The sequence below is a fragment of the Bombyx mori genome, chromosome 11 (assembly GCF_030269925.1).
Source record: "Bombyx mori chromosome 11, ASM3026992v2".
Lineage (NCBI taxonomy): Eukaryota > Metazoa > Arthropoda > Insecta > Lepidoptera > Bombycidae > Bombyx > Bombyx mori.
In genome coordinates this window covers 1,664,819-1,688,865 of record NC_085117.1, presented here as the reverse complement: position 1 = coordinate 1,688,865, position 24,047 = coordinate 1,664,819, and the positions used below count along the sequence as shown (strand labels likewise).

Genomic DNA, 24,047 nt, shown 5'->3' with positions numbered 1-24,047 from the left:
ATTACGAAATAAGTGGCATGAAATTAATTTCGTGACATTAGTTTTGCCAACAGTTTCACGTGTAATTTAATACTTTCATGATGCATGCATTAATTTCATGCATGCAAATTAGTTTCGTGCCCTGCGCGATTTTTTGGTGAAATTAGTGTCATGCAACTAATTTCATAGTGTAGACGCGACGTAAGCCTGCTTCTACAGTTAGAGCTGAAGGTTTATAATGCTAGAGTAATTGGATCTGATGGATCCGTAAAGAGTTGCCTAGGGCGTTCTTAGTTCTTCGTGGCTTCTGCGTGATCAGGATTTGGGTTAAAATAGTACACGAGAGTTCATCGAACCCGCAAATTGTTTGTTATACATTACGTGCATAATTTTATTCTTTTCTTTAATTAATTTCTCTTGTATTATCGCGTCAAGTTCACTGCGTCCTCTTTAATAATTCGCATACCTAAATACGTATGCGCGTTCGCCTTGGCCCAACCTTGCATGCATCATGCAAGAAAGCGAAACAAATGTTATTAACAACAGAAATTATATTCTCGGAAGAATATCAATCTAGTAACGCGACCTCATTACGTCCGAAGATTTCATTATCATGAGACAAATATAACGTGTCCCCTCTAATTATTCAAGTTACTAATGTCACTATAGAGGATGTTTGTATGTAACGCAAAAGAGACAGATAGGGTTTTAAATATCTAGTTTATTACCCGGATTTAAATATAGGTAACTCGGTAATTTACATGACCCGGATAACGCCAGGTATTTTTTTTTATTGCCTTAATGGGTGGCCGAGCTCTCGGCCCACCTGGGGTTAAGTAGTTAACGGAGCCCGGGTTCGACGTGTAAATTAACCCACAGACACAGCCCACTGAGTTTCTCGCCGTATCTTCTCGGTGGGTTGCATTTCCGATCCGGTGGTACATTCTGCGAAGTACGGCTCTTGCTAGGATTCGTGTTAGCAATATCGTCAGGTTGGAGTCCCGTGAGCTTCATCTACTAGTTAAGGTTACGCTGATATGGCATCTCTAGACCATCAGCTTAGGTAGGAAAGAAAAAGGCTTCAAAATTTAGAAAGGCAAAACCTTTGCAGCATGAGAAGAGCACATGCTGCGCTTATCCCACCTAATATGGAATAAGGGCGAGAATTCCTTAAGGATATGGATGGTTTCAAGGTGGTTGGCGCATTTACGTTGTAGATGTCTATGGGCTCCAGTAACCATTTAACACCAAGTGGGCTGTGAGCTCGTCGACTCATCTAAGCAATAAAAAAAAAACCACTTCGAAACAATATATTATTATTAAGGTATTTTTTGGACATTTTCACGGCCCTGATACGTAAACACACTGGATTCAGTTATATTTCCGTAAACTAACCATATATTTAGTTCAGGAAATGCGGCCGTTGCCAGAATCCAATCTGATGTTATGTAGATTAAACATTAAACTCGATTTTATATCTTTGTCTGCAACGTTCCATCGTCAGAATAATTTACATGGATACTACTGGTAGGATCTCTTGTGAGTCCGCGCGGGTAGATACCACAGCCCTGCCTATTTCTGCCGTGAAGCAGTAATGCGTTTCAGTTTGAAGGGTGGGGCAGCCGTTGTATCTATACATGAGACCTTAGAACTTATATCTCAAGGTGGGTGCGCATTTACGTTGTAGATGTCTATGGGCTCCAGTAACCACTTAACACCAGGTGGGCTGTGAGCTATGAGGTACTGGTGCATTAACGTAGAAGCTTGGAGTTTTTTTTTAATTATTGATCAATGACGTCATATTATGAACATCCCCCCCCATACGTGTGGTCAAAATCTAAATTGTGAACGTATCAAGTCACACCACTCAGTCTGAAGGACGGGTTGCGACCGAACGTAACCAAGAATTCTATGTAAGCTCACATAGCCACCATCAATTTAAAGGACGTATTACAACCGAACGTAATCAAGAATTTAATGTGAGCTCATGTAACCACACCTCTACTCAAAGGACGGGTTACAACCGAACGTAACCAAGAATTTAACGTGAGCTCATGTAATCACACCTCCCAATGTAAAGGACAGGTTGCGACTGAATGCAACCAAGAATTCTACGTGAGCTCATGTATCCTCACTTCTCAGTCTAAAGGACGGGTCACAACCGAACGTAATTAGGAATTTAACGTGAGCTCATATAACCCACTTCTCAATGTAAAGGACAGGTTGCGACTGAATGCAACCAAGAATTCTACGTGAGCTCATGTAACCAGACCTCTCAATGTAAAGGACGGGTTGCGACTGAACGTAACCAAGAATTTAACGTGAGCTCATGTAACCACACCTCTCAATTTGAAGGACGGGTTACAACCGAACGTAACCAAGAATTTAAAGTGAGCTCATGTAACCAGACCTCTCAGTGTAAAGGACGGGTTGCGACTGAATGCAACCAAGAATTCTACGCAAGTTCATTTGCCCTTCTATGTCCAGCTAATGTTTTCTTTGTTCTCATGAGGCCAAGATCTTCACTCCCACGCCCCATTATGTCCTTCCACAGAGAACATTGACTTCGTTTTGATGATCCAATAAAAAAACGCGTAGGCGAACTTTGAGGTTAAAGTTTTGACGTGAAAGCTTCAAATCTACCGCGGCAACTTAACCCGAGCGCTATGAGATCTTCTTCAACCGGGGCTTGTGCAGAGTACTTAAAGGAAGGCAGCGGCTGCGCTCTGTTCTTGGCATTGCTGACGTCTATGAGCGACGGTAACCACTCACCATCAGGTCTGTCTACAAGGGTAATAAAAAAAATTACAAAAAACCACTGGTATAAGTTGTAATTTGCGTTAAAATTGTTTCCTAGTAATTCTTGTCTACCTGATGACTGGTCTGGAAGAGATCGCTTCGCGAGTGTATCCTCGTCTTATTTTGTTGTAGACTGATATTCATGTTTATAAATATAAAATTTTATTTTATTAACGTATTAAATGATACTGGTATCTATGTGTCCTTTTTTATGAAGGAAGGACTACTGGTGGCTCTTAGGGCTTTCCAGTTTCACCAGTGGCGTAGGCGTTACGTTCTTCGGAGCTATATTATAAAAAAATCACACCATAAAATAATGATGGATTCTCTCTTTCTCTCTCTTTGTTTAAGTCTTTATCGATTTTGGCAACGGCTAACGGTTATAAACTTCTTCTAAACACAATAGGACAGAATATTTACATTAAATTCGAATCTTTGTGTGACATGTCAAATGTTTTCTCTTAAATATAAAGTTCATAGACTTTTTAGTTAATATAAAAATAATTAGCGACTCGATGAAAGTTTACTTGACTTAATAAAATCCCTAAAACAATGAATTTTAATAATTGAGGCGTCACTTGTATTTTTTTGTTTATCAATATCAATAATACATATTTTTAGGTATTACATCAAATCAAACAGCCACAAGACGTTTGCGGTACAACGACCCGGCGCGTCCGAACGCCGGTGCAAGGTCGGTCTAAATTTAAAAAAAAAAAGTTTAAATCTCTAGTTGTACGTAATGGCGCGCGAAAATATTTTGTTTTCGCTTCACTTTTCGAAAGATCGTTAAAATTGGCACAGGTCATGGATGTTTAATGCGTTTTTGTGTGTTTTCGATTATATACATTATATATTTTGCATTATATATATTACGACTGACTCGTGCGGCGCGTAGGATGCCTGTATTCGGAATCAGAATTTCGGACCAACAGGTTTGTTTGCTGTTTGTTTCTTTAAATACCTATTTAAAAGTATGTACACCAGTCTCAGGTTGTGTGTGTGACTTCGACCCGGTTATTGTTGTATTTCTATACTAACTGTTCCCGCGGCTTCGGACGCGTTGTCGAAAAAAATAATGTGTATTTTTGCAAAAATAATAAAACAGTTGCTCACGGGAACATATTATTAATTATTTTTCGGGGTAAAAGTCACAGCAGAAAAACATCTCAATGTTGCGTTTTAAGCGAGAGAAGAACAAACAAATACACTTTCACATTTATAATATTATATTAGTATTCGTTTTATTGCTTCTCCGCCAAGTTAATTAATACTGACTGATTTTTCGAATCATTTAATATTTTTTATTTCGTTGACTCAATGACGCCGTAGTTAGAGCGCTTCTAACAACTACGCTAGGGTTGTGAATTCGATACCCGCAATGGGCAAATTATCATTTGACAAGTTTGTTTGCCCACGGGCAGCAAATATAAGTTTATAGATATACCTATATTTAAAAATATAGATGTATGTTTAGCAGTCTCCCGTTCCCATATTATAGTTTTTTTAAAAGGATATTATGACCCGGTAACTAAGACCTTTAGGTCAAGTCTTATTTTAATTGTAACGATATTTTTTTTATATCAAAAATGATATTATGAAATGAAATGAAGTTGATTAATATGAAACATGGCATGAAATGAAATGAAAACGAAATATAATGAAATGAAATGAGATGAGATTATATGGGATGTAAATAATCTCAGTAAAATGGTGGTCATTTACTGAGACTTTTTCAGTGGACTTTTTGGAGGATCCCGCGAAGTTACGTTCAGCGGCTTTGTTTCATTTTCCCACATTTGTGTAATTTCACAGATACTAAACAATGACTAAACCACTGTTATTAAACATTTAAACCTGAAGAAACACTAAATTGACAACATAAAACAAATCACACATCTTCACTCCTCGCGTTCCTGCCAAAAAATCCCATAGTATAGAGAATCTTAGTTTAGGTTCAGATGACCGGGTGTTACTTGTCCCCGGTTACTTTTATTATTAATATGTACCGGACCATAAGAATTCGACTTAATACCAGGTGAGCGGTGAGGTCGTAACTTGGCAACGTTGAATGTGTAACATTTTAAAAAAGGACAAAGGGTATAAACTATTGCCTACATACATTTATATTTCCATTGTGCATCTTTGTAAAACAGTCTTCGGTCCCAAGCAACAGGAAGGCTATCCTAAGCCTAATAATATAATATGTAAATAATGAGTTTCCGCAGTGGGCATATATGGTCACGTTCCATCAAATTAAACAGGCAGAGCTGTCACAATATCGGTAAAGATAATATCGTATTCCAATAATAATGAAGCCAATCAAAATTATAATTTATTTTATGTACAGATTGAGTAGTAATAGTAGTTTTATTTTTCCAACTGGAAAGGCAACGGTGTCATACAGCCAAATTTTTTTTTTCATGAAAAATGATATTATGATGTGAAATGAAATGTAAAGACCGAATTAAACCCAAGATATGTCAAAATGCTAATGATTCGGTATTATCACATTGCATTTACCTAAAAACAATCGAATTGTCCTTTGACAGCTGTCAAGTCTGACTTGTGTCATTTACAGTAAACTATCTAGATTTTTTATTTATAGAAAGAATAATATTATGCATTATATTAACGACTGATTCATGTAGTCTTATATGTAAAGTTTGATAAGTTTATATTATTATGTATAGTTTTTCTTTGGTCATATTAGTCAATAACATTAAAAGAATTCAAAATTAGAACGTATTTAGAATTAATATATTTTTTTACTATATATTTACTATACAGAGTATATATAAAAGTGTAGACGGAATATGTTCTAACTAGAACTAGTAATAACAAGTATCTTTGTACATGGACTAGCTCTACCTTGACCTGCTTTGCTGTTTCATAGTTACTGTAGCTAACTGAGCCGGTAACATAATCAAGAAAAATCAATAAAAACATAATGAATTCTACAAATACGTCATTGTAACATTATAGCATTGATTTCATAGTGTTTTTTTTTTCTGTTCATTATCATAAAATTTAAATTTTGCTCTAATCTGACTTTTAAAGTTATTTTTAATGTTCGTTAAACATTAACATTAGGGTATATTCGTGTGAATATAATATTGTTTTTTTTTTCTAGCCAAGAACAAACTTTTGTTTGTACAACACTAAAATTCCACTAAAATCAGGGTACTGATAAGAAAGCATTATTTCTTATTTGGACAGTTTCTAACTAAAATCCCTTATCTAATAAAGAGTTAAACATTTCGCCAATAAAATTAAATTATATGTGCCGGGTTTTTGAGCACACTCACACGAATATGAATCGTTCGGAAAACAGACTTAAAAGTTTTTTGTTGTCATTAGCAAGGTCGCCGTTAGGTTAAGAATTATTTAGGTGTTTCTTTTTAATGAATATTTACGTGACTGCCACAGTACGTATAGAGGTTACGGACCGCTACCTCCGAAAGCGGTTTGTTACAAACGAAATAATGGTAAAAAGCACTGTAATAATTAACTAGCACTGTCTAATTTCGTCTCCGTAAACACTTAAAACTTCACGTACACTCGTCTAGGCGAATTTCACTTTGTAATGCAACACTAAAGTTAATAAACTAAACTTTGGACCCGTCGATTGTATTTTTATTTTCAATTCTCGTTAATTGTTTTAAATTATCAAAATACAAGTTATATCTTCGACCGTGTCGTTTTGTTACTGACTTCATATCGGATACGGGCATGTGGTGAACACGTCATAATGAAGTTTAGAAAGAGATAAGCTTATACGTTGGAAAGGAATAGCAGATTTTGATTCGTAATTCTAATGATAATAGCCTATTTATTGTTCGACAATCTACAACCAGGTTCAGAAATTAAATCAGCATTTAATTTGATTTCAATTTATATGTAATGTATGTTTTTTTTTTGTATTATCCGAATTTTTTCTAAATAAAATTTCACTAGCACAGCGTCATCTTTTGTCGAGTGGAGGATATACGAAATTATGGCTGATGGCTATTTAATTACCTCACCACTTTCAATACCACGTGAATCAGTAAGAACTTCTGTTTTTATAGACGTTTTGTATTATGATATAATATTTACGATTGTGGTGTAATGATAGTAATATAAGATGATGTCATTTTTGTTAGAAAGAGACAAAACACATGCTTCATTCGTCAGGCGAGATGAAAAAGTGCTTAATTTGGGTAAATACATCATCGATATTGGTGTATACTTGTAAAAACATAATGAAAACACGATAATACGTACTAGAAAAAAATTATTAACCTGTTAGCTGAACATTAATAATACAATTATCTTGATGTACTTATTAAAGTATATTTTTTTAATACAGCGCCATCTAGTTTACTTAACGAAAGTTTTTAAAATAACTATTTCGTCACCTGGATTGTGTTTTTTCTTGTTATCACACCTATGTCTTCCGGATCTGGACTAAGACTCCTCATCGTTGGCATAATTTCTTCTAACATTTCGGGCCACGATTTTTACCTGTAAAAAAAAACCTTATTAAACTTAAACGAATTGTCGTAAAGCATAGCATCACTGCATACTCATCACCGCATAGCATCACTCATACCCCCTGGGTATCGGAAGGCGATTCATGAAATTCCACTAGCAGAGTGGTGGTAGAACGAATGGTGAGGCTGTACGACTGAAGAAGATTCCCAATTTTTTTTCTTTTTTTTTTCCTACCTAATCTAATGGCCTTAAGAGGCTATTTTTTTTTTGTTGTTTAGATGGGTGGATGAGCTCACGGCCCACCCGATATTAAGTGGTTACTGGAGCTCATAGAGATTTACAAAGTAAATGCCGCCACCTACCTTGAGACATGAGTTCTAAGATCTACAGGTCTAAGGTTTTACAGTACAACGGCTATCCTAACCTTAAACCGAAACGGGTTTCATTTTTATTACACGTTATGTTATTCCTTCACCATGAAAGTCAATCGTAAACATTTGTTAAGTACGTATTTCATCAGAAAATTTGGTACTTGCCAGCGGGATTCGAACACCGTTGCGTCGCTACATACGAATGCACTGGAAGTCTTCTCCTTTAGGCCACGATGACTTCTGATGCGATATTCAGATGTTAGATATCAGCGTAACCGTAACAAGTAAGTGAGCTCACGGTGCTCAAACCTGACGACGTTGCTAACACTAACCCTAGTAAGAGCAGTGCTTCGTAGAATCTACCACCGGATCGGAAAGGCGATCCACTGAGAAGATCCGGCGAGAAACTCAGTGGGATGTGTCTGTGGGTTAATTTACTCGCAGAGCCCTTCGTCGCAAGCGACGGGTTCGACGAGGACGATGACCGGAGATTTCCGAGTCACTGCTTGAAGGAATAATACAGCAGCTATTTCGGTGTTGTCAAGAATTTGAATTAACGTCTCAAGTTTGACGCGATTACTGTGGAAATTGTGGACTTTTTAATAGGCTAATTCCGCTGTAAGCTGCGCCATAAGACCATGGTAAGGAAAACATATTTGCGCGCCATCTATGTTGGAATAGTCGAACTAAAACGCGATTTTTTTAGAAGCAGTAAAATATGTGGTTCCCAATAATAACGTCTAATTATTAGTATGGCGTATTATTTTTTTGTATTCAACAACTACATAAGGTAGATACATTCACGTCGTTCGTGAACAAAACCATGATTACTCACAGAGGCAATTATTGTTGACGTTATTTATCGGAACCGCGATGAATTTACACAGCACGACACGACACGCGGATCGAAATCGTTTCCGACTAAATACAACATTAATTTTCAATAGGTATTATACTAAAGATAAATAATAGGTTGGAGAAAAAGTTTCTTCGCATTTTTTAAAGAGAAATCACAACATTTTTTAATATAGTTTATTTACATTTAACTAAATTATGTAGGTACCATTTTGTTCGATAACTTTTTGCCATCTTGTAGGTAGATCCCATTGCTATAAAAATTTTGGGGCTTTTGATCAAAATACAGTGACAATTGGTTTTGGCAGTCCTCTCGTGATGTTAACTTGACACTGCCTCAAGAATTTTGAAGAGACCGAAACAGGTGGAAATCTGAAGGTGCAAGGTCAGGACTATACGGCGGATGCAGTTACACCTCCCAGCCTAGCTCTCTTAATTTTTGCTGAGTGGCTAAAGATGTGTGAGGTCTAGCGTTATCATGATGAAAAACCACACCCCTTCTGTTGATTAATTCCGGCCGCTTTCCCTCAACTTCTAGCTTTAATCTCATCAGTTGTTCGCAGTAGAGTTCAGAATCGATGGGCCTGCTTGGTGGTAACAGATCATAATGAATAATGTCCTTCCAATCCAACCACACACGTAGCATCACCTTGTTGCGAGTTAACCCGGGTTTCGCCACAGTCTGTGAAGCCTGATCGGTCTATGACCACGACCTTTTTCGCACGTTCTTGTCGTACGTGATCCACTTTTCATCACCAGTTATCAGCTTCTTCAAAAATGGTTCGGTTTCATTACGTCGTAATAAGGAATCAGAAATGATGAGTACACGGTTCATTAGGTTTCTTTCAGTGAGCTCGTGAGGTACCCAAATATCGAGCTTTTTTGTGTACCCAGTTTTTTTCAAATGTGCCAAAACTGTATTGTGGTCAATTCCTAGTTCTTCAGCTACATCGTAATTACTGATATGCCGATCTTGCTCTACTTTTTCAAGAATGGCATCCATTTTATCCGTAACAGGGCGACCAGAGCGACGTGCATCTTTGACATCAAAATTTCCGGATTGAAAACGCTTAAACCAAATTTGTGCTACTCTCTCAGACACTGCACTAGGTCCATAAATATTGCCAATTTTTTTTGCGGCTTGCGTTGCATTTTTACCTTTTTTGTCGTAAAATTTTAAAATGTATCGAATTTCTTCATTAGATTCACTCATCTTGATAGTACGAAAAATTAATAAAAATCACACATTTTCCTAATTTTAATTTGGAATTATCTAATTGGAATTATTTAACATTTAAACTTTTAATGATACCAAAACCGGCTAGATACAAATAGTATATAGCCAAAGAGATTTTATTACAAGTTCATACATACTGCACACATCACACGCGATACAAAAATTATACAAAAATCCACGCGAATATTGAAAAAGAAATACGAAATAGTTCTAATAATACAACTATTAACATATTAAACTATTAATATATGTTAATTTCCTGTTAGGTCTCACGAGTATATACGGGTAAATAATTTTTTTACTGACGGTAGGACCTCTTGTGAGTCCGCTTGGATACCACCACCCTGCCTATTTCTGCCGTGAAGCAGTAACGCGTTTCGGTTTGAAGGGTGGGGCAGCTGTTGTAACTATACTGAGACCTTAGAACTTATATCTCAAGGTGGGTGGCGCATTTACGTAGTAGATGTCTACAGGCTCTAGTAACTACTTAGCACCAGGTGAGCTCATCCACCCATCTATATATATAAAAATGAATTGCTGTTCGTTAGTCTCGCTAAAATTGGAGCACGGCTGAACTGATTTGACTAATTTTGGTCTTGAATTATTTGTGGAAGTCCACAGAAGGTTTAAAATGTAGATAAATATGAAAATGTTCGGAATTAAATAAAAATAACAGTTTTGTTTTCTCCGTCGGACGGATTCCTTTTGTTTGATTCAAGTTTATTTTATACAAAAGCTTAGGTCTTTTATTTATAGATTGAGGCACTACGAAGTCTGCCGGGTCAGCTAGTCTAAGCATTAAAAAAAACATGTATGCAAAATCAGAAGTAAATCAAATTAATAAAAATTAAATGTCAAATTAAACAGGTTTAAATCTTATTAGAGAGAATGATCTTAATAAAGCTTTTTATAAAAAAATAATGAAATTCCTTATTTTTCTCTACCTGAGCGTTGCCATTTCACGCGGATCGGTAGAGCTCACGGTCTCAATCTGAGAGAATTTGCTAACACTAGCCTTAGCAAGAGCAGTGCTTCGCTGAATCTACCACCGGATCGGAATCGCGATCCACTGAGAAGATCCGGCGAGAAACTCAGTGGGTATTTTTTTCTCTTTTAAACGTTCTTAAATACACGGATAATATTGAACTATCTAGAAATGTAACTATGTAACTATACTGAGACCTTAGAACTCATATCTCAAAGTGGGTGGCGGCATTTACGTTGTAGATGTCTATGGGCTCCGGTAACCACATAACATCAGGTGGGCCGTGATCTCGTTCACACGCCTAAGCAATAAAAAAAAAGTGACAACATCTGTCAAGGACGGCAGTTAAAACGTCCTAAAATTCGTGTCACGCAATTTACGGACGGTCCCTAATGATAGCATTGTGTAATTGCGCAATTATTTTAAGAAGGCATCTGTTTAAAAAAAATTCAATCAAGGTTGATTGTTTACGTCATCGGTGTTAGTAGCCCTACGTGAAATCGCGGTGCCGCACGCTAAATGCTAGGGGAGGGCGTGGCGAGTGGAGCTATATCGATTCGATCGATTTTAAAATCGATTTTGCTAGGCTCATCTTGTGGTGACACAAAAGAATAAGACGGTCGATGTAGGCAATCGCATCGAGAGTTGCGACTGCGTAATGCGAATACGAATATGCGAATGCGAATGCGAATACGAATTTCCGAATGCGAATAGGAATTTGCGAATACGAATACGAATTTGCGAATGCGAATACGATTTTGCGAATGCGAATACGAATTTGCGAATGTGAATACGAATTTGCGAATGCGAATATGGATTTGTAGGATCGGATGCGTATAGCCGAAGATCGGGTTCAGTGGCGAGCTTTGGGGGAGGCCTATGTCAAGCAGTGGACTGCCGCAGGCTGATGATGATAGGAAAGCTTCATTTATGCTGGTGGTAGGGCGTCATGTGCTCTTACACGGCATTACGGTTTGAAGGGCGGGGCAGTCGTTGTACTGTAATAATTGAGATGGGATGTCTCAAAGTTGGTCACGGAATTTACGTTGTTGAGTTCTATACGCTTTCGAATAATCACTTAACATCAGGTGCGCCCTAAATTCTTCCACCTATATCAGCAAGAACAAAAAAAATCGTTCAACGGATACATCAATGGCATTCATAAAATACGACAGAGAGGCTGGTTCCATCGTGTTTTAAAAATGATGACGTCAGAGCCTCTGACCTCATTCTCTTCATCATTATCATTGCCTTCCACAGTGACAGTAATTAAGACTCACTTTTCTAATGAATTCCATTTATTACATTTCAAGTGTATAGCGATAATAGCAAAGAGCTCCGCTCCGTTCGACTGTTCGAGCCAGAATGTTTTGTGCGACAATAATCACCCGTGTTTATAGTAGAACAGTGGGGGTAGCTTAGAATAAATTATTTTGAATACCGGCTTAAGTAATTTTTGGCATGCATTTTTTTTATTTTTTTATTGCTTAGATGGATGGACGAGCTCACAGCCCACCTGGTGTTAAGTGGTTACTGGAGCCCATAGACATCTACAACGTAAATGCGCCACCCACCTCCTGATATAAGTTCTAAAATCTCAGTGTAGTTACATTTACAGTTAACATTAAGGAAACAGTTAACTTTAACTAATCTTAGTTAACCAAATAGTGACGTTGCTCTGACATACATAATATTAATATTAGTTTTGTTCAAGTTTGAGTCAATGATTATTGCATTTTAAAACTAAATGACAACGAGGGGTGAAAGGCTAGGTTTAAGAGACATTTTTACAACTTTACAGGAGACCCATTTAAAGTTTAAAATTTGGAAGAAATATCATTACAAAAAACACTTCTTCAGCTATTTGAATGAGGCTAAACATAATTGAAGTTCAATTAAAAGCACCGAACTGTTGTCTGCTATAATACCAAGTAAAAATCTACAAAGATAAATGTCGCGTATTTTTTTTTTTTTTTTTTATTGCTTAGATGAGTGGACGAGCTCACAGCCCACCTGGTGTTAAGTGGTTACTGGAGCCCATAGACATCTACAACGTAAATGCGCCACCCATCTTGAGATATAAGTTCTAAGTTCTCAATTATAGTTACAACGGCTGCCCCACCCTTCAAACCGAAACGCATTACTGCTTCACGGCAGAAATAGGCAGGGTGGTGGTACCTACCCGTGCGGACTCACAAGAGGTCCTACCACCAGTAATTACGCAAATTATAATTTTGCGGGTTTCATTTTTATTACACTATGTTATTCCTTCACCGTGGAAATCAATCGTGAACATTTGTTGAGTACGTATTTCATTATAAAAATTGGTACCCGCCTGCGGGATTCGAACACCGGTGCGTCGCTCAACACGAATGCACCGGACGTCTTATCCGTTAGGCCACGACGACTTCACAAAAGAATGCGAATGTTAAGCGAAATGTCCCTTAAATTAAATAGCCTATCACCCCTCGATATGTCTTCATCATTTCTATATCCTTATTATCATGGTCAGGATAAAGATTGAACTAATAAACTTAATATGACATCATCGGTCTGCTTGCAAGTCGTCAAGTCAATCGGACATCTTCAAGTCTGTGAAAATTACTTTCAAAGATTCCTTCACATACATCAGGGGCTCCCAAACCTATTTAGTCTATTGCCCACTTTGAGAATAAATTATTTTTTAGCGCCCCCATTTTTTCACCTACTTCAAAAACCACTATAGCGAGAGGTCAGTCGGTATCTAAGAGTTCTCCTAGATGAAATTACAAATCGCCTCCCAAGCCTCTACACAACGCGGCCATTTTTTTCTGAGTCTCTCTTACCGCCCCCCTTTAGATCTGCAGCTCCCACAAGGGGGCGTTATGGCCCACTTTGGGAAAGGCTGACATACATGAAAGACGATATGTGTAAGAAGGGAGTGAGCGAAGAAATGGTATATGATAGAGGAGTATGGATGTTGCGCTGACACCGGGTGACTGAGAAAAGGGCAGGAGAATGATGAGCCCTTCACATACATACAAAGATACAGGAAGTGTCAATGAAGGCGTGTTAATTAATAAAATAAAAAACAACAAAAACAGACTGTGTGTATCTTTTGTAATTTTTGATTAGATATCATATCGGCAAGACTTGATTTTTTGGGTATAAAATTAATCAATAATGTATAATTGTCTTCTATCTTACATTCGATCAGAACGTGGCAGACATTTAGCAGTAGGTACCACCAGTATACGAAGAATACCAGATGTAAATTAACCCTTTGATTGTCATGTAGGTCACCGGTGCCCTACGCGGCCCACTCAGGTAATTAAGACGATTTCTGTTGTTACTAAGGCACCAGAGTATCTAGTAGACTTTGGGGAAAGACGCATCTGAAGAAACTGAGAATTAATCTGATTCTAAGAGACATAAAAGATTAAAAAGTACATTAACGAACAAAAGAAGGCAAAGTTAGGCAATCTATCACCCCCGGTGAAGGTCAAGGGGCGACCTAAGGGGGTTGAGGCCACGCGGCGCGCTACCATCCCTCTAGCGCGCTGCCAGATAAAAGAGCAACCGGTTGGCGGTGTATCACGTCCCGACTCGGCAGGCTGGTTCTGGTCCAGCCGGGTATTCTGGGACACTGTCTGGGCAGCCCGACGGGATGCCGTACTGACACTGCCGATGTTTCAAAACCTTCGATTCACCTCGATCCGTCAGCCGGGCGTCCTTGCGGTGAGCTTCGCCGTCTGGTTGTAGTGTTGACCGCGGTAGCCCCCTGAACTCATCCGGGTTCTAACCTCGAAAGGGATCGGACGGTTGGGCGAAGAGTGCAGGGGAGTAGTTTATTGGGTAAGGTCCTGAATACATCTTTGGGCCCGCGGTTTTTCAGTTGTAGACCAGTCCCACATGCCTCACGCGTCGCCTTGTCGCGGGGACATCGCAGGAGGTTCAGCCCCGGTCCGAAAACAAAATAAAAGCTATCCAGCACCGGTGACCTACCTGGCAGTCAAAGGGTTAAGCTTTAAATCAGCATTAATACCAGAATACGGAAACTAGTGATGTGCATATTTGTTTATATTTGCGGATGCAACAAACAGCAAATTATGTAAATCGCGCCTAGGTGCTGATTAGTTAAATTCAGAATAAATTTATTTGATAGTTTGCTTATTGATTGCCAATGTGCAGCCGTCTTCCGCGTCTTCGAGGAAACGCTTTGATGTCAATTACCTTCAAAAGGCACTGAGCCAATTTAGGGTAGGTACTGCTATATAATCGCAAATAACATACGATAATTTGAAATTGTCGTGGCCTAATGGATAAGACGGTCGGCACATTAGTATCGGGCGACGCGACATACAGTGCCCAAGTTCGAATCCTGAAGAGATCCGGTTATCGTTCTCGTCGAACCCGTCGATGGCAACGAAGGGCTCGACGAGTAAATTAACCCATAGACACAGCCCACTGTGTTTCTCGCCGGATCTTCTCAGTGGATCGCGTATCCGATCCGGAGGTAGATTTTGCGAAGCACTGCTCTTGCTAGGGTTAGTGTTAGCAACGACGTCAGGTTTGAGCTCCGTGAGCTCACCTACTTGTTAAGGATACGTTGAAATGGTTTATGTAGTAAAAAAAACCGCAGACATGTACCCTAATTTTTCCAATTAAATACCCAACTTGAATTACTATTAAATACGAAAAAAAAAATATCAATAGTGTAACAATTGATTATTAATTCACGCTACAGTTGTAATTTTCGTAATTACTGTATTCCAAAACTAAACATCATTCATCTTTCAAATCAAACGGCATTCCCGTTGTGATGCATGGCTCTATATACCTCAATTACCACTTTAAATAATGCGTGTCTAAGTAAAACGAAAAAAAAGCTGAACGTGCGTGTGCAAATTTGTGAACGTGAAAGAAGTGAAACTTCTCTATTTGAAAGAAGTGAAACTTCTCTATTTGAAAGAAGTGAAACTTCTCTATTTGAAAGAAGTGGAACTTCTTTCTTTGTGTGTAGTATTGTGGTTTTCTTCATTTTTCATTCTTAAATCAAAATTTTCTTGTAGAGAATGCTGTTTATAAGCGATCTTCTCTCCGCGGTCGAGTGGTTCGCGAGACGTTCTATCTATTCTCACTCTCGCTCTTCCTAAAGTGTATCTTTTGTTGCTGTAACGAATCTGTCGCGAGTTAAATTGTACCCTCAACGCGCCTAGAGAAGTTTAACTTCAAATATATGCAATCAGTTGCGTATATAACTAAAAAAGAGGATTAGCCGAGCCTGGATTTCTGCCACGAAGTGATTGAATGACAATTAATTGTTTCTGGGAATTACAGTTATCCCCCGATAATACGGTACTCTTATAACGCTTTTAGATATTACGCGACTTCAAGCTCTCGTATAACACGGATATTCACTGCTATAGCGCGGAAATTACACAAGTAATATTTCTGTACTACTATGAATTTTATAATGGTTTGTACAGTCCTTAATTTCGCGTACCTGTTCACATTATGCCGATCGTGCTGTTGTAAAATTTAATAATCTTATTAAAAATGTTGGTCCTAGTTTTTGAATTGTAAAAACTTTATTATATTGTATTATGTGTGTATATATATATATATATTATACTAGCGACCCGCTCTCGCTTCGCTTCGGAAACATTAAATTTTATTATTGATAGTTGAGTTGAGTTATTGTCGTACCGCGGGTGACTCCGCGGGGCGAAGCTAGTCTAAAAAAATTTACTCCTTATATCATCAGCTACTTGTCAATGAAAGTCCCGTCAAAATCAGTCCAGCCGTTCCAGAGATTAGCCGGAACAAACATACATACAGACAAAAATTGTAAAAAATGTTATTTTGGTGTATGTACCGTATATAACTAGTCAGGTCATAAGTATTGTCACACAGTAAAAACTTTTCTTTTAGAATGCTGGCCACAAAAAAGTTTATTGAATTCGAATTTCTAATTGTTCATGAAAATAAAAATGTATACTTTTAGAATTTTACTCATTTTTAAATATGGAGTGGACGCTTAAAGAAGACCGTGTTGCAGTTATTGCGTTGCATCGTTGCGGTTACGCGCCAATTCAAATTTTTAACATACTGAAAAATTTGAATATAACCAAAAGATTCGTTTATCGTACCATCAAACGATACAATGAAGACTCTAGTGTAGATGACAGGTCAAGAAGTGGTCGCCCTCGGTCTGTTAGGACTCCAGCAGTGATAAAAGCTGTGAAGGCGCGAATTCAAAGAAATCCCAAACGTAAGCAGAAACTGTTGGCCCTTCAGATGGGGTTAAGCAGAACCACGGTGAAAAGGGTGTTAAATGAAGACTTAGGGCTTCGGGCATATCGAAGAAAAACAGAACATCGTTTGAATGCTCGTCTAATGGACCTGAGACTGAAGAGATGCCGCGCTTTGTTGAAGCGGTACGCGGGAAATTTTATTCGGGAAATTCTTTTTTCGGATGAAAAAATTTTTACCGTAGAAGAGAACTACAACAAACAAAATGATAAGGTGTACGCACACAGTAGTGAAGAAGCGAGCAACCGTATTCCACGTGTCCAACGAGGTCATTTTCCATCCTCGCTCATGGTATGGTTGGGAGTTTCTTATTGGGGCTTAACAGAGGTACATTTTTGTGAGAAAGGTGTAAAAACGAATGCAGTTGTGTATCAAAATACAGTCCTGACGAACCTTGTGGAACCTGTTTCTCATACCATGTTCAATAACAGGCACTGGGTATTCCAACAAGATTCGGCGACAGCTCATAGAGCGAAGAGCACACAAGACTGGCTGGCGGCGCGTGAAATCGACTTTATCCGGCACGAAGACTGGCCCTCCTCCAGTCCAGATTTGAATCCGTTAGATTACAAGATATAGCAACACTTGGAGGAAAAGGCGTGCTCAAAGCCTCATCCCAATTTGGAGTCACTCAAGACATCCTTGATTAAGGCAGCCGCCGATATTGACATGGACCTCGTTCGTGCTGCGATAGACGACTGGCCGCGCAGATTGAAGGCCTGTATTCAAAATCACGGAGGTCATTTTGAATAAACTTTAGTGTCATAAGAATCTATGTTTTGTTAAGTTCATTTTGGTATATGAATGGTTACATAATAAATAAACTTGTTTCAATTATTTTACATTAAACATGTGACAGAATTTATGACCTGACTAGTATAAACGGATCCTCAGGGTGGCGGCGACAATTGAGACAATTTACATCCACACGAAATAATATATTCTCTTTAGTACACGTTACGGTGGGTAGAATACGAATGCCATAGAGATATGCTAACCGTCGGTATTTATACAATCATCTTGACCTATTTTAATACAAACTGAGTAGGTAATATTAAACATTGTTCATCTTAATTATTCTGCTGATTATTTACGTACAATTATTATTTAATAATATCGAATTATGTAACAAATAACATTAAGACTTATTGCGCCGGAAGCTGTCAAGCGGAAGGCGCCAATAAAATATTATAAGTATAAAGAAATATGAATGAACTATTTACTTGATTATGAAATTACTAATTATATTATAAGAATAATAAGTTCTATATATTTCCTAAGTTCGTAAATAATTTATTATGTGAGGCCGGAAGTGTTGCTCGATAACATTCGGCCATCCTGTATATGCCGTGTCCCACGGCGATCAGCGCTGCTATTGGCGCCTGGTTTGTCGCTGGTGTATGGCACCTGAAATTGACATGTTTAAGCAGTAATTATATCTTGTATTATCTAATTCATACGACACACCTTTTATTTAACATAGATCACACACACCTTTTATTTGTTGTACATCATACACCTTTTATTTGTTGTACATCATACACCTTTTATTTGTTGTACATCATACACCTTTTATTTGTTGTACATCATACACCTTTTATTTGTTGTACATCATACACCTTTATTTGTTGTATATCACACAGCTTTTATTTGTTGTATATCACACAGCTTTTATTTGTTGTATATCACACAGCTTTTATTTGTTGTATATCACACAGCTTTTATTTGTTGTATATCACACAGCTTTTATTTGTTGTATATCACACAGCTTTTATTTGTTGTATATCACACAGCTTTTATTTGTTGTATATCACACAGCTTTTATTTGTTGTATATCACACAGCTTTTATTTGTTGTATATCACACAGCTTTTATTTGTTGTATATCACACAGCTTTTATTTGTTGTATATCACACAGCTTTTATTTGTTGTATATCACATAGCTTTTATTTGTTGTATATCACACAGCTTTTATTTGTTGTATATCACACAGCTTTTATTTGTTGTATATCACACAGCTTTTATTTGTTGTATATCACACAGCTTTTATTTGTTGTATATCACACAGCTTTTATTTGTTGTATATCACACAGCTTTTATTTGTTGTATATCACACAGCTTTTATTTGTTGTATATCACACAGCTTTTATTTGTTGTATATCACACAGCTTTTATTTGTTGTATATAACACAGCTTTTATTTGTTGTATATCACACAGCTTTTATTTGTTGTATATAACACAGCTTTTATTTTTTTGTACATCACACAGCTTTTATTTGTTGTATATAACACAGCTTTTATTTTTTTGTACATCACACAGATATTATTTGTACAGCTTTTATTTGTTGTATATCACACAGCTTTTATTTTTCGTATATAACAGCTTTTATTTTTCGTACATCACACAGCTTTTATTGTTAACTGATGCAGCCTCTATCCTGAAATAGTTTGATTTTGTTTTATCAGTTACTTGCAATTCTGAGTCAGATTGGTCAAGTATCATAACGTTCATACTACTTTGTAGACTCATTTTTATTAGTAATAATTTCCACGCGTGCTTATTAATCAATTATGTTTCCATTCAATGATTTTGTCTCAGATATTAATTATTTTTAAAAAGCAATCTTTCGACCTTACAAGTCCACCCAAAAGTACATAGGACATACAGCCCAGCTCAAAATATACAGAATTCATAAGAAATGTTTCATTAGTGTTAATATTGAGGTAAACTTGTACCAAAGCAGCACTTTACTGTGATATTATACAGCTGTGTCCTAAATACATCGGACAAGTCTGTCTGTAATTTTATTTCACTAAGAGTACTATTAAAAGTTTCACTACTACCCACGAATTTAACAGAATTTTGTGATATTGATATTAATCATTGATTCTCCGATTATTAAATCTATATCAGCGATGTCGTAATTCGTTATTTCCACAAAGCCACAATAATGTTGTCTATATGAACATTCACGGGGATGTTCCTAAAGAGGTCGACGAGTATGAGCCTCCAAAACCTCTCATTGTAACCACGGAAGACAATCTTTAATTTTTTAACTTATCAGCATATGCCACACAGAATATTTAATTTGCTGCCCATGTCTATGTATGCAATGAGACTAGAGCCATTAATTAACATTATTTTTTTTTTGCAAATCTATGCATACGCTGTATGTTGTAAATAAGATATTACTCACTTTTGGGTGTGAAGAGCTGGCCGCATACCATCAGCTGACCGACGTGTGTCCCAGGCGATGGCACACCTCGCAGCGCGGCTCTTTGCAGTTCTTTGTTTCATGACCTTCTCTTCGGCAGGCGTAACATTTCTTTGGTTGGAAGTCGGTCCCTCTTGCAACTGGAGCAACAGCACCTTCTCTTCTCCATGTGGTAGCCATTCGCGGATGTGTAGTATAGTTGCGGTGGTGTATCGCACAATTCCTAGCCGACCCACGAAGACATATCTGCATGATGAACTGGCAGTCTTTGTTGTCCCATCCATATACGTGATCCAACTGGTCGATCTTGTGCAGCCATCCCTTGACGTTGCTAGATTTTTCATCCGGCCGGAACGTTGGAATAACCTCCGCATCGGTTTGGGTGACACGTCGCATTTTGTATCGCCTGTGTTTCTCAGTGGTCTCAAATTCGTCAATGTATGGGCCTGGCATAATCCCGCTTCTGAAGTATAAACGGATCCTCAGGGTGGCGGCGACAATTGAGACAATTTACATCCACACGAAATAATATATTCTCTTTAGTACACGTTACGGTGGGTAGAATACGAATGCCATAGAGATATGCTAACCGTCGGTATTTATACAATCATCTTGACCTATTTTAATACAAACTGAGTAGGTAATATTAAACATTGTTCATCTTAATTATTCTGCTGATTATTTACGTACAATTATTATTTAATAATATCGAATTATGTAACAAATAACATTAAGACTTATTGCGCCGGAAGCTGTCAAGCGGAAGGCGCCAATAAAATATTATAAGTATAAAGAAATATGAATGAACTATTTACTTGATTATGAAATTACTAATTATATTATAAGAATAATAAGTTCTATATATTTCCTAAGTTCGTAAATAATTTATTATGTGAGGCCGGAAGTGTTGCTCGATAACACTAGGTATATTCATATGTATGTAGTAAAAAGCGGTTATTACAATATTACAAACAGACACTTCAATTTTATTTATATGTATATATTTGTACATAACGCGTTATACAAGAATAATCCTACAACGCGTTTACTATAACGCGATACCAATCTACCGTGTTATAAGGAGGATTACAGCTTATGTTGAATCTGATCTGCGATCTTATTCGACACGGTACCGATAATAAGGTACCAAGGAAGGATCGATATCTATAGGCTCTTATCACACAGTCTCATGTTTCGAATATAGATTACCATAAATGACTTGAATTTAATGTTTGCTTACTAAATACGTAGCAGAGATATAAATACGTGGAGTACTAAAAGGTAGCAGTGGCTTTGCTCTGCCCCTGACATTGCTGAAGTCCATGGGCGACGGTAACCATAGATAATATACAACGGTAACCACTCACCATCAGGTGGGTCGTATACTCGTCTGCCTACAAGGGCAATAAAAAAAAACTAATACTTTGCATCTCTACTTAGGTTTTCCAACAAATAATATACTCTGAACAATTATTCTTCAAAGTGTAATAATTGGTTATTAGCATTTGTGCTAATTTTATTACAAGAGTATACAGCATTTATAGAAATACTTAATAAACTAACACCGATTAAAGATCAAGCAAATCATAGATATATAATATAATCCTAATATCTATGATTTGCTGATCATCAATCATAATCATAGATATATATAATCATAATGCATAAAAATATAAAACACGCAATGTAACGCGGACGCATGTGGCAGCAGCGAGGTCGTCGACCTTGGTCAGTAGATTGTGATCCATTGCGTGCTTTACAGAAACATTAAAAAAAATCCATAGTTTCATTTCAGCGGTATCTTTTACGGGTAAGTAAGGTAAGTTCATCTTGAACTAATATTTAAGAGTTCTGATTGAAAAATCGATAAAATAATAAACCCAAATACATTTGCGGGTAGCGTTTGCGTGAGTCCGCACCAGTAGCTACCATTATCCTGCCATTTCCATCGCGAAGCAGTAATGTATTCTAGTTTGAAGACCGGAACAGCCTTTATACTATAGAACTGAGATTTAGACCTCATGCCTCAAAGGACACTGTACCAATCAATCCATCTCAATAATGAAAATTACAATTATTCCGTCGCACACCGCAAAGTTACACCAAAATATGTCCTTATCTTTAAATTTAATCGAAAGAGTTATCTTAGGCATTGAATACAAAACTAGAATTATCTAAGACTTACAGGTTATTCGCAATACTCGTATTGGCCGAATCAAAACGAAAATCGATTATCTAAATCGATCCTCATAGAACACGCGCAACACTATTTCTGCGAATAGACGGAATCAGACGGATAATATTGTCAAAGTTCGTTACAACACTCAAGAGGCCTTTTTGTCTTAAACACGATAATATAAACCATATCTAATTTAAAGAAACGTAAATCTTTGATTATTAATATAAAACTTTAGTTTAAAACTAGACTTTAATTCGCGGGTTCGTCTGTGCATCGCGAAAACGGCATAAGGAAAAATGTGAATTAAAACTAAATATCTAATAACTTACCGGTTTGGATCGAGGAAGTAATCCGTAAAAACATACACAGCACAGCACAAAAAGAAACAAGTTTTTAACACTTCGACACTAGTAAAGTAAATAGCTGAGAAAAACCCGCCAACGAACGCGTGATTGGAAAGAGATAAAGCGGATGACGTATTTTACGCGCGTCCCGCGGTCGCCACCAGACTGCGTATTAAGTAAGACTTTGATTTGACAATGGCGTTACGGCACCTACAAATATTTAATAATAAAAGTCGTAATGCCAGCGATAATGTGTGATAACTTATCTCCGAGCAGACTCAAATCGAAACAAGTTTTTTTTTTCTGTCCTTATCTATAACGACAGCTTATTTTTTAAGTCAACAGTGACGTAATGTTCAGGAACGCGCACCCGATTTTAGATATAACCGGCGAATAAAACATATAGAATTTGGATCTTAAAGCGTGAGCATTAAGGACTGCCTCGAGCGCGTGGGAGTCGAAAGCTTCTGAGCGATTTCTTTGAAATGTTTGCGTTTGACTTATGCCTTTTTTGCAATTAGGCCGACGAATTTTTCTAATCAAATTCAGTTCCGGCAACTCGACAACAGATGTCGCTCGTTGTCGAGATCGTTTTCGCGGTGTTATATTTAAGTCTTAACCTTCGAAACTATTGTACATGATAACAAAAGATATGCGATAAAAAGATATGCGATAAATAAAAATCGAATGGAAGATTTTAGAGACGTTACTGTTTCCGTAAACAGCAAAGGCTTTTTTTTTTTTATTGCTCAGATGAGGCTGAGGCTCGTGAGGTAACTGTTATATTATTTTATAACTAATTTCTACCGGCAGTTTGGCCTGCGTGATCAGGGAGAGATGTGACGTAATTTTTTTAAAGATAATACATTTTTCTCTAACGTTTTTCCGTTTAATTGAGATGTTTTATTTTCGGCTTAAAAGGCATCGTACCACGTCACTTAAAAATCAAATCGGGGGGTGAAAGGTTATGTTTAAGTGACATTTCGCTTAACACGTGACATTTATCTTTGTAATTAAAGGTCCGTTTTATTCGGTATCAGCACCAACAGCTCGATGTTTTTAATTGAACTTCAATTATGTTTACCTCATTTGAATAGCTGAAGAAGTTTTTTTTTTTTCGGTTTTGATATTTTTTCCAAATTTTTAACTTTAAATGGCTCTCCTGTGAAGTTGCAAAAATGTCGCTTAAACCAAATATTGTTAGTTAGTTGGTTACTTCGTTTAGTCGTTTGAAAGAAGGACAAACAAACAAACACACTCATGTTTATAATTTTACCAAGTATAAAGAAGATTCTTAAATTTTATGCGTATTA

The 24,047-nt window shown here is 37.2% G+C and overlaps 1 protein-coding gene across 9 annotated transcripts in view; it reads right to left on the bottom strand.

Moving 5' to 3' along the window:
• LOC101735722 (segmentation protein cap'n'collar) overlaps nt 1-23,199 on the bottom strand; it is a 143,317-nt gene extending 120,118 nt beyond the window's left edge. For 3 of the 9 annotated variants that reach the window (XM_038014008.2, XM_038014015.2, XM_062670949.1), the window contains exon 1: nt 6,195-6,496. Coding sequence is in view for 1 of the 9 variants with exons in the window: in XM_038014016.2 (XP_037869944.1) it covers nt 7,179-7,265 (87 nt within the window). In the remaining 8 variants the exon portion in view is untranslated. Of the gene's footprint in view, nt 1-6,194; nt 6,497-7,178; nt 7,285-22,719 lie in introns of those variants that run through there. The other 6 variants (XM_038014016.2, XM_038014009.2, XM_038014010.2 and 3 more) reach the window with 6 other exon arrangements.
• Nucleotides 23,200-24,047: the final 848 nt, after the last annotated feature.